At 39.7% G+C, this 11077-nt stretch overlaps 1 protein-coding gene across 1 annotated transcript; it reads right to left on the bottom strand.

Annotated features, from left to right (window-relative positions):
- Positions 1–7862, bottom strand: LOC140233722 (pancreatic lipase-related protein 2-like). Its single transcript, XM_072313823.1, has 7 exons — positions 7815–7862; positions 7220–7237; positions 4136–4444; positions 2542–2779; positions 1557–1699; positions 261–307; positions 1–228 (listed from the first exon to the last, which is right to left on the bottom strand). The coding sequence occupies exons 1-7, from the start codon at positions 7860–7862 to the stop codon at positions 3–5; spliced, it is 1029 nt and encodes a 342-aa protein (XP_072169924.1). The 3' UTR covers positions 1–2.
- Between the last annotated feature and the right edge of the window lie 3215 nt (positions 7863–11077).

Raw genomic sequence — 11077 nt, forward strand, 5'->3', positions numbered from 1 at the left:
TTTCAGTCTTGCGAGAAACGGGACTCCGCATTGGTTTCCAGATAAAACGCTCCTACTCCAAGTGTCCAGTTTGACCAGTACCCCATCTCTGGGCAAGGGATGTCCGCGTCATCCCCGCACTCCAGGTAATGACCGCTCGCCAGGAGGCTTTTCCAAGTGTTGGCCTTCCGGGTTGAGCGAAACTGATCGCCTGTCCGTGAAGGCTCTCCGTGAAGAGTTCCATGGCCCGTTAGTGGCTACAAGCAACAGCGTGGTCGCACCCCGGCTGCTCCTGGCCGCCGTTCGGATAAAAGTCCTGGTTTCCGAGCTGTTGGCAAGGGTTTAGAAATTGTAAATGAGAGTTAAGGGCTTCTACAGAATCACATGATATAGTTGAAAATAAAGGAACATATGATCAAGGAAGGAAGAAATGCAAGGAAGAAGGAACATGCTAATTTGATGAGATGACAATATTATTGTGTGAGATGTTCATAAAATCCTCCACAGTTACTTTTAGAACAAGATGGTATGACAATATATTGATAAAGATCTTTGGAAAGTCTTTTTGCTTCAGATTCTCCCTACTAACCTAAAACTGCGAAACTTCTGTGGTCCGATCTATCGTAATAATGTAAACTTGTGTTCTTTTGTATACTCCATGGTAATGGGTTGCATAATAACATAACGATAGTCATTCACGCAGTATATCAAGGTATAATTTTGACAGAAACAGGTTGGTTTCAATCATGTACGCATCAGTTAGAAATTCATTTCGAATTTCATCTATACGATCGATGATGATAATTGTGTTCTAATATTACAACCGTGAAATTATCATTGTCAATGACGTAGGACAACTTACATGACTTACAATCAAAATAATGAAATGAGGGGAAAATGAGAAAAACTATGAATTTTAAAGTTTGAGTATGCCGTCATTGCTGGATAAGGAGACTACTAACGTTCATAACGTCATGGTGTACAACAATGATATTTATCAAGAAAATGTATAATGAATTTCACAAACTTTCATGCTTCTTGAAGCGTAATAAATATTTCCATCGACTTGTTATTGACATGATTTTATATTTCCTCGTTGTTGTTTTTTTTTTGTTTTTTTGTTTTTCTTTTATACAACAGAGGTAAGTCCAGTGCTCTCTTGACTGTCACTTTGCAAGAAAAGTGAAAATTTGTTGAATTTTCTTCATATTTTCTAAATAAAGCTGGTCAAATGACATCATTAACCAGGGTTGTCTTCTTATACGGCGATGACAACACCGAAACTGAAAAAAAAAATCATAACATTTGAATCGATTGTCTGATTTCCTAAATCTTTCGCTGCTTTGTTCTTCTAATAATTGATGCGGTCACTCAATTCACATTCATATTTGGGTTTTTCTTTCTTAAAAAAAAAAGAAGAGACTACCCACATGTCACCCTTACACTCGATACTGAAGCGGTTATGACAATATTGGTCTTAGGGGAGTCCTAAATAAGTTAATTTTAACCAGAAAATTGTACTCTTGCATCTCAACCGTCGATATTGTGAACGTGTGTGCTGTGGTTTTTGGATTCACCTGTTCCATGAGTCCAGCGCCCCCTTTGGTCATTGGACGTCCATTGGTGTGTATGACGTCCACAAACATCGCGTCACCGCTGCTAAGACGACAGTTGTCATGGGCGAAGAGTCCAGTGAATCCAGGACCTGCCGGGTCGAGGCCTGTCCGGAAATATCATTATGATATATGTTGGTAATTTCCGTGAGTGATTTCATAGAGTATCTGGCACTTGACAGGAAAATAATGCGACAAAGAATAAGAAATTTTCAGACAGTATCCAACAGCGAAGCATCGATGATTATTATTCCAGTGATTGAGCAACCATGGCGGTAGCGTTTGAAAAGAACGTGGGTAGAATTTAAGATGAAAGGATTAGTGCGACACTCGGTAAAAGGGTTCGAGGAAAAGCAAACGCTGCGTCCTATACCGGTACTTGGACTACATGAATTTTCAAGGCTTGAATTATTTCCATTCACCACCACCCGCCCCCCCCCCCCCCTTTAGATGGCAGTTCTACACCTATTGCTGTGATATCACATGGATTGGAATTCCCATCTACAATCAAAGTGGACCAACCCCAAAACACCATCACTTTGTGGTATCAAATGAATTAAAAGATCTCGGAAAAAATCCCTAAGGACTATAAAAATTGCAATGTGTGAACAATATTAAGAGTTGTTAATGAGCCTTTGGCCTACACAAACTGTGCAGCTAAGTCACTACTAATAAAGCAACAATTTCTGTATCATACTATATTGTACCATTATCACGCATCGCAAGCCACACCATTTATAGTCAACTGTTAAAATCAACTGACCTAAAGACATCATCATGATAAGAGGAATTAAAATTTTCGCTCCGGATTTCGCAGGTTTCCCGTTGATTCGATGCGTTTTGTTCATGTCAGACATAATATTTATCCAAGACGTACATTCTCAATGAGCTGAAGACTAAAACCGTGACACTATTCACCAAGGAATTTCGTAAACAAGTCGTTACTTACCGGTGATTCGTCCGACCAATTCGCTGCACGCCTCTCCGGCGTAGCCCGCAGCGTGCGCCCCGAGGCTGTGACCGATGAGGTGCACACTTTGAACCGGCGACGCTCCAGTCTCGCTGTGGATCATTTCGATGAGGTTGGCAACGAGTACCCCGACGACTCGGATGTCGGCTCGGCTCTGCTCGTAGTCGATGGTCTTTGCTGCCTTGCTCCAATCAACCATGATCAGGTTGACGTCGAACTACAAAATGAAATATTATTATTGTGAGGCAATATTCACTTGTCTTACGATGATGAAGACAATGCCTGTGATTATATTGCTCACTGTTATTTTACAGTTAAACTCTTAGTAGTACAATGATGCCCCATTGCAATGATCACTGTTATAACGAAGTTTCAAGTACTGTTCCATATAGATATAAAGTGTGCAACGCATGCAGTGTATAAATATGACCCTGAAGATTGTTATCTGAAAATGAAATAGGGCACGTAATTACGAACATTTGCACATCATTACGAGCATTTGTGGCGTTCTATTTCCACGATTCGTTATTCCCAAGGTTTGCCAATCTGAAACTGAAATATTATTGATATATATGAAATATGGAACATACTATAGGGAATATATTTCGAGGGTTCGTTATTGCAAAATAAAGACATTCAACCTATATGTCGGTAAATCCGTAAATGTAATATGTTTCGTCATTATACGAACAATTTTTGGCGTTATTTCGAAGGTTAGACATTGTTAGATGGTCCGAACATGAAATGAGGTTCGTTATTCAGAACGTGACGAATATTCATAAACCTTCGGAATTATGAACCATTCTATTCTTCATTGTTGGATTAGCCAACCTTCGAAATAACGAACCTCATTTCATTTTCGGATTAATGAACCTTTGGAAAAACGAATCTTAGTTTAAATAATCCCCGCTGGGCAAGTACTTTTATTTCTGCCCCTCAAAGTAGTCGATGTACCGTCAAACCTGTCTGTAGCGGCCACCCAATTAAGGGAGACGAAAAAAGAAGCCGCTGTCACAGGTGGCCGCTATAGAAAGAGTAGTTAACATGGCTGTTTAGTGTGGGAAACTGTGTTAAAGGCATAATTTACCATTTGCAGATGAAAGCATTAATGCTTTAAAATAGTTCTAAAATGTGAGTTAGGGATAGAAACAACCACTGTCGAAATTTGAATCCGTATAATCGATGTTAAGTGTTGTTAAATACACAAAATGTGAACAATAGTTATAATAAAAATGTTTCCAGACTAAACCGTATACAGTTACGGTTTATTGAGAAAAACCCAGATATCTCCTTATATTTTAGGTTTTATTGCAAATATTTCATATGGTAGGATGTTTTATGATACAACAGACCTACACATATGCATCAAATGTGATATCTGGAACATTTTTGAAATCACTGCTCCCAAAGGTAAACTGGACCTTTAAGTGGTTGCATACGGCAGGTGGCTGCTGTAGACGGTGGTCGCTATATACAGGTTTGACTGTACTTGAATATTAGTACACGTTGGTAATGTCACCAAGAAAAAAAAATCTCTTTCCTCGTAATATGGGCATCAGGTTTTTAGTCTCACCGCATCTAGCATGGCCTTTGAAAAAGCGAGCCAGTGCTCGCTGCCGTGACTGTCTAGGTAGCCGTGTATAGCGATTTTGGTCTCCTTCGTGGGGTCGAAGGTCGATCTCGAAATCATTGTCGGATGCGTGTAGCTTAGCCTCTCGCCATCGGGTCGGTCACGGTTGGCGCGAGTGAAGAGAATCATCGTCGCCTGGATCTTGCGCGGCGACTGCGGGGCGCGCGGATGGCAGCTGAGGAGCCTGGAGGTAAAGCAGCCGACTTCTTTGTAGCACGTCTGCTTCTCGGAGAACAAGTGGGACGAGTCTGGCTGGGGTAAAAATTAGATGGATCGAAGAATGGGTGGAAGGTGGACTGATGGATAGATAAATGGATTGACAAATGGGTAATACATAGATGGATAAAATCGATGGATAGGTATGGATGGATGTAACAGATGTACCATGGGAAAAGGAAAGATTGATGGATAGATGCATAGATAGATGGATATTATGTAAAATATTGATAGATGGCAAGGTGGACACATGGACAGATGAATGGATAGATTTACGGATATATAATATATATATATATATATATATATATATATATATATATATATATATATATATATATATATAGTGTGAGTCGTGTGTCTTCAGCTAATGATGAACCCCTGGGTCGTCGCATCTTTTTGGAGTGTGTATGTAAACGAGAGTAAAGAGGCGGTAGACGTTGCTTAATCCTCACAAGTGAGTTTACTCAAGCTTTCGGGCTTTCTGCCCTTTGTCAAGACTGGGGACAAGATACAAAACATGGGTATCATATACACAAATAGAAAATAATAATGATAATCAAAACAATAGCGGAACTGATAACTATACAGTGAAGGAGGCAGAGACGGCAGGGAATAATTACACAGGTGGGGGTGAATATATTAATGATGATCAAATATATGCATATATTCACCCCCACCTGTGTAATTATTCCCTGCCGTCTCTGCCTCCTTCACTGTAGTTATCAGTTCCGCTATTGTTTTGATCATCATTATTATTTTCTATTTGTGTATATGATATCCATGTTTTGTATCTTGTCCCCAGTCTTGACAAAGGGCAGGAAGCCCGAAAGCTTGAGTAAACTCACTTGTGAGGATTAAGCAACGTCTACCGCCTCTTTACTCTCGTAAATGATATATATATATGTATATATATATATATATATATATATATATATATATATATATATATATATATATATATATATTATACATATACATATATCTATATATACTATATACATTATGTCGATAGATCCTTTTCGTAAAAGGTAGGGCCTATGATCACAAAGTCGGTACAAGCTGACCAACGCGATGTGGACATAACGTGGAAAATGAAATCTTGAAAGGATTTGATAATATCAAGGATTATTCACTTTAAGAAAGCAAGGTGACACACCATGTAGGCCAAGACATGACGTCACTAAGACAGATTGAACGTGTTTTACTTGACTTTGTGCTTGTTTGTAGTATCGATAAATCACACTTTACAGTGTTTTCAAGGAAGCGCACTGTTTTTTTGTTTGTTTGTTGTTTTTTTTTGTTGTTGTTGTTGTGCTTGTCACCTGTGCAGACTGATCTGCCTATGGTGTTGTGGGTTGGTATGCCACTTAGCATTCCATGATCAATATTGGCCATTTAAAGGTACTAGCCCACATTTGCAAACCAACGAAAATCAAAACTGCATAAAACAGGTCCAATATGACTTCAAGTACAAGTTATAACAGTAACATACCTCACCTGTCGCTCTTTGTCTATACCATTCGATCTTTGTCTATACCATTCGATAAAAGAGAGAAAATCATCGTTTTAAAATCAATTTTCAAACCGGGTCAACCCGACCCAAAATCGAATGACGAGCGCGGGCTATAGCTACGTACATTGTACACACGTACGTGGACCGGAGCTAGCGAGCGTTATACGCATGCATACGGATTACGGTGCATTTTCATTTATTTTTATGAAAGTAATGGACTAATTGGAACGAAATTTTGCACAGGTGTTACTGCAATCATACCCAAACTCCATGCTAACTATGAGACCAATTGCTGCAGGTTTACAAATGTGGGCTAATACCTTTAAGTGTGTGCAAACGCGTTTAAAAACTTTATCCAAGTTGAGTTAAAAGAAAATAAAGATATGACGTCACAGACACGGAATGATGAGAACTTTATTCATAGATTATTTTATGATACGATACCATGATTACTGTGGAATAATGTGGAATAATTTTGATTATTCTTGCGTAAAGACAAATCTTGGTTGTTGTTGTTTTTCTCTCAATTTGTCCACTTTTTTGTGAGCATACTAGTAATATATCAACTATGCATCGGCCCAAGTAGTATTATAGCCTAAGAAAAGTGACATACAGTATTATGATATATATCAATAAGACCCACATTGAAATGTGTTCAGGGCGCCATTTCATAAAACGTTGATATGATAGCAACTCTTGCTAGAGTGGCAATTGTCATGATAATGACAAGAATCCAGGTTCCTGATTGGCTGTTGTTATTGGAAGTTGCCATTCCAGCAAAAGTTGCTATCCTAACATCTTTTATGAAATGGGGCCCGGGTTATCTTGAATGCATTTATTATGCGACATATTTCGGGTGTTCGTCAAGAGACTGGGCATGCTGAGACCGCCACATGAAGCCCCGAATGTCGCGAGAACTCGTGGGCAGTTTTTGCTTTGTGTCGAACTCATGGGACTTGTTTGCTTACAGTGTCGAACTCATGAATCTTTTCTTTTTTTTTTTTGTCGGACTCGTGGGCCTTGTTTGCTTACTGTCGGACTCATAGGCCTTATTTGCCTATAGTGTCGAGCGCATGGGCTGCATGGCCTGTTATGGGCTGTATGACTCATGGACCTTTTTTCAATGTCGAACTCATGGGCCGTATGGCTAGTCACTCGTAGGTATCTGTCTCGTGGGATGACCCCGATATTTCGAAGAGAGGGGCGTCTTAAATGACTCAAAACCAGTCTCACTTTGCAACGTAAGATAGCCAAAATCCCAACTATTATTCTCCAAATGACTGTGATCAACTTACCTGGTTTAGCGAATCTTGCTGGGAGAGTCAGAAATACCAAGGTAGTAAGCAGTTTCTGTTTAGTGAACACGTTCATCTTGTTACTACTACAGAAATGGCGTGTGGTTAAAGACATAATGTAAACCTTTTCTTGGTTCATATCGTGATAGTTGAAGTCACTGAGGTTATATAACGTCTGGGCCTTAAACTTCAAGCTATAGCTCAAACAGGCACATTGACAGCTCTCTCGTGCGCACCAGCCAGTGAGTGGTGTTTGACTATAATAACACCATTAACATGCTCTGATCAATCGAGCAACAAGACGAGTGGTATAGCCGGCCATGCTTTGATGAAGGTACAGGACTGTATAATGCGCAGAACTCTCCCTGTCCGGCACAGACAGACTTATCAGTACGCAGTGTTTGTGTCCTCTCCAGAAAATCGATATTTTATGAGGTTTCCTTTCATTGCACAAAACAAAACTTAAGCCGCCATTGCCGACTGTACGATGATCTGCGCCTGTGAAGAGAGATCTTGCCCAACTTGGAGTGATCCAGTTAAAGTACAGTCGCGTAATGGATACTCATCAGTTGCACTGTGACTTGCATTAACTCACTAGCGTCCGCAACGAGGGTGTCGCTTTCGGTCGCAAAGTTTTGGACATTTTCACAAACTTGGCGACCTCCGGCTTCTATTGGGCACACTGACAAGCACAGTCGCTATAGGCCCGCCGCACACTATACGGCTCACGACTATACGACTGACAGACTTTGGATCCGAAATAAATCACAATAGCCTGAGAATAAGCAGGCTTGTTTATTTCAGATCCAAAGTCTGTCAGTCGTATAGTCGTGAGTCGTATAGTGTGCGGCGGACTTGTGAGCACGCCCAGATCGGCCTCGATCGGTAAAGTGGATAGAAAGTAGGTTACAGGGAATTATATTTTTAATTTTTAAAATTAGAAAAAAAAAACTTTTTTTTTGTATTAAAGGAAGCTGACATGGATGGTAGATTACAATTACACTGTCTCGACAGGGGGTAAAAGAACTTTGCGGAAAGCTTTGAAGGGACAATGACTGGGGAAAATCAGTTCATGTACACTTAAAATACACAGTGAAGATACACTCGCGGAACAAGACGTAATCTATAATCATAGAATGTGATGAATGTTCAACGATTTAGCTACTCTAAAAGAACATCAATATTCATGTTATTTGTTTACCTTTTATTTTCCTTAAAATTCCGCCATGAGTGAGCACTGATCGCTGAATTTCGATTTAAAAAAAATGCAAAACCGAGGGTGCCCTTCGGTATCCTTTTTCACCCCTCGGTCCGGTCGGACTCTTTTTTTTTTTTTTTCGGATGTTAGTTTTTCAAATAATTTTGATGAGTGAATAACAAAATCAGAGTTGCAGATATTTTTTTTTCTCCTTCCATTTGCAAAATCAATTACTCGTTATCTTATTGTGAGAATTCACACGGCATTACCGTGTTACCTAACACCACTCAATTCGCTGTCGTTATTTCGTTATCTCCAATGAGTGCCATCCACCTGTATAAAGCGTCTAATCATGCTAATGTTGAGATGTGAAGTATCGAAACATGCGATTTGTGATTATGAATCATTCTACCACAGCGGTTCCCCCCCCCCCCTATTTGAGTTCTGTAAAAAGCGATGTCATTATCGGCTAATGATTTTTCAAAATGCTTTTTAAAGTTTTTATTCGTATATAACTGAGTCGGTGCCTTAATAGGCATTGTCCGAGAGCTCAAAAGTGAAGCGTATAATAACGAACTGAAACCATATCGTTCTGGGCTACTCGTATTTTGGCGTCCACCCAATTCGCCGACGCAGAGAGCTAGCTATGCTATGCATGGGGGCGCCATTTTACTTTCTATAGAGGTTGCGTCTTGGTGTCTTCGCGCAGTGCCGTATATTTAATATACGGCACTGTCTTCGCGTATTAAAGCCCGCCGCACACTAAAATAACACTCACGACTACACGACTGACAGACTTTGGATCAGAAATAAATCACAATAGCCTCAAAGTAATTACGTTTGTTTATTTCAGATCCAAAGTTTGTCAGTCGTATAGTCGTGAGTCGTAGAGTGTGCAGCAGGATTCAAAGAGGAAATCCAGTCCAAAAATAAGTTAGTCTGATAAAAAAAGAGTAAAATCTTACGAGTTCAGTTGTAAAAATTTGACTGAAATCGGATGAAAAATGAGGAAGTTATGAAATTTTGAAGTTTTGCTAATTTCTGTAAAACAATTCTTGTACAGTGGATATGAACATGGAAATGAGTGAGCTGACATGTTATTGCCTGACTATTTTCTATTGATCGTGTACAAAAAAATTAATGACGAAAATTCAGTGTTTCTGTCATTGCAGTCTGAAACATGATGTTATTCCTGGTTGAATAACTTCACAATAGTGATCAGTTGATCGGGATTTGAGCCTCGGGAATAATTGCGTTTGAATGAAAAACTGGAAATTTCATAATACAAACTATAATACGGCAAGTTGTGATGGAATGGCATGCTCACTCTGCCATGCATTCATGCATATTCATATTGACCGTTCAAGAACTGTTTCCTCAAAAATTAGCAAAACTTCAAAATGTCACAACTTCCTTATTTTCATCCGATTTCGATCAAAATTTTACCGTTGAACTCGTAATATTTTACTCGTTCTTATTAGACTCACTTATTATTTGGACTAGATTTTCCCTTTTAACTCGACGCAGGGAGAGAGAGAGAGAGAGAGAACGGCCAATGCAATCGTCTTAACGTCCGCGTCTCAAATCTATAAGCTCCCTAAAGTAGCTCACAAGGCGCGTTCTTCAAGGACCAGGGTTAGGTTAGGGTTGTGATAGGGTTTTAAGTTCAGTTTGATGTGACGATTAGGATTAGGGTTAGAGTTATGTTTGTGGATAGGTTTTATCATTTGGATTGGCAGCGTGCATAATTATATTTCATGGGAGAAATAATTATTGTCGCCGGAGTAAATGTCATGGAACCGTGCAATGTGCACAGACGTGGTGTTGTTGATGCTCTAATTGCTGTCTTTTTTTTATTACATTTTCATGACTAAGAAACACCTCACCCGTGACAAACACACACACACACACACACATACACACACACACACACACACACACACACACAAAACGCACATACACACATACATCATTTTCACTCATTTTAGAGTGACCTCAGGGATCACTCGAAAATTTTGGTGTGATCCTTGAGGTCACCCCAAAATTAGTGAAAATGAACATTTTCACTCTAAATTCACTCTTTTCTGTTGCTCACTCCTTCGAGTGAACATTTTAAATCAGACCTGGCTGGGGGGGGGGGGGGTGTACAAGATGAAATAATTGGCTTCAGTGTTTTGGGGTATATCTGTCCTATACTAAACTGTTGGAAAGAAAATTAGCCACGTGACTATTTTCAGCTAAATAGGATCAGTATAGAGGGGGGGGGGGGGCAAATCTGGACCACAGTGTGAGGCCCCATACAGAATGAAATAACTGGGTTTAGTGTTTTGGGTAACATCTAAGCTGTTGTGTACTAATAGCCATTGCAAAAGCAATTAGTCATGACTCTCTTCAGCTCTTAAAAAAAAAAAAAAAAAAAAAAAAAAACCACCACCACCACCACCACCACCACCAACAACAACAACAACAACAACAACAAACCAATCATAAATATGACTTGGCATTTCTGGGGTGTTGTAGCCTATGGCCCTGTACAGGATAGGATGACTGGCTTTGGTGTTTGGGACATCTCTGTTTACTACTATTTCAATTGCAAAAGAAATTTGTCAAGACCCTTTTCAGCTGATTAACCACATTTGGGTGAGGCACTTTGGGGCTAC

Source organism: Diadema setosum, chromosome 10 (genome assembly GCF_964275005.1).
Source record: "Diadema setosum chromosome 10, eeDiaSeto1, whole genome shotgun sequence".
Taxonomy (NCBI): domain Eukaryota; kingdom Metazoa; phylum Echinodermata; class Echinoidea; order Diadematoida; family Diadematidae; genus Diadema; species Diadema setosum.

Coding starts and splice junctions, on each gene's coding strand:
- LOC140233722 (XM_072313823.1), bottom strand. CDS start 7,862: ATGTCCAAAACTTTGCGACCGAAAGCGACACCCTCGTTGCGGACGCTA. Junction 1,700..2,541: donor ATTGGTCGGACGAATCACCG/GTAAGTAACGAC, acceptor ATTTCCGGACAG/GCCTCGACCCGGCAGGTCCT. Junction 229..260: donor GGCGGCCAGGAGCAGCCGGG/GTGCGACCACGC, acceptor GTAGCCACTAAC/GGGCCATGGAACTCTTCACG.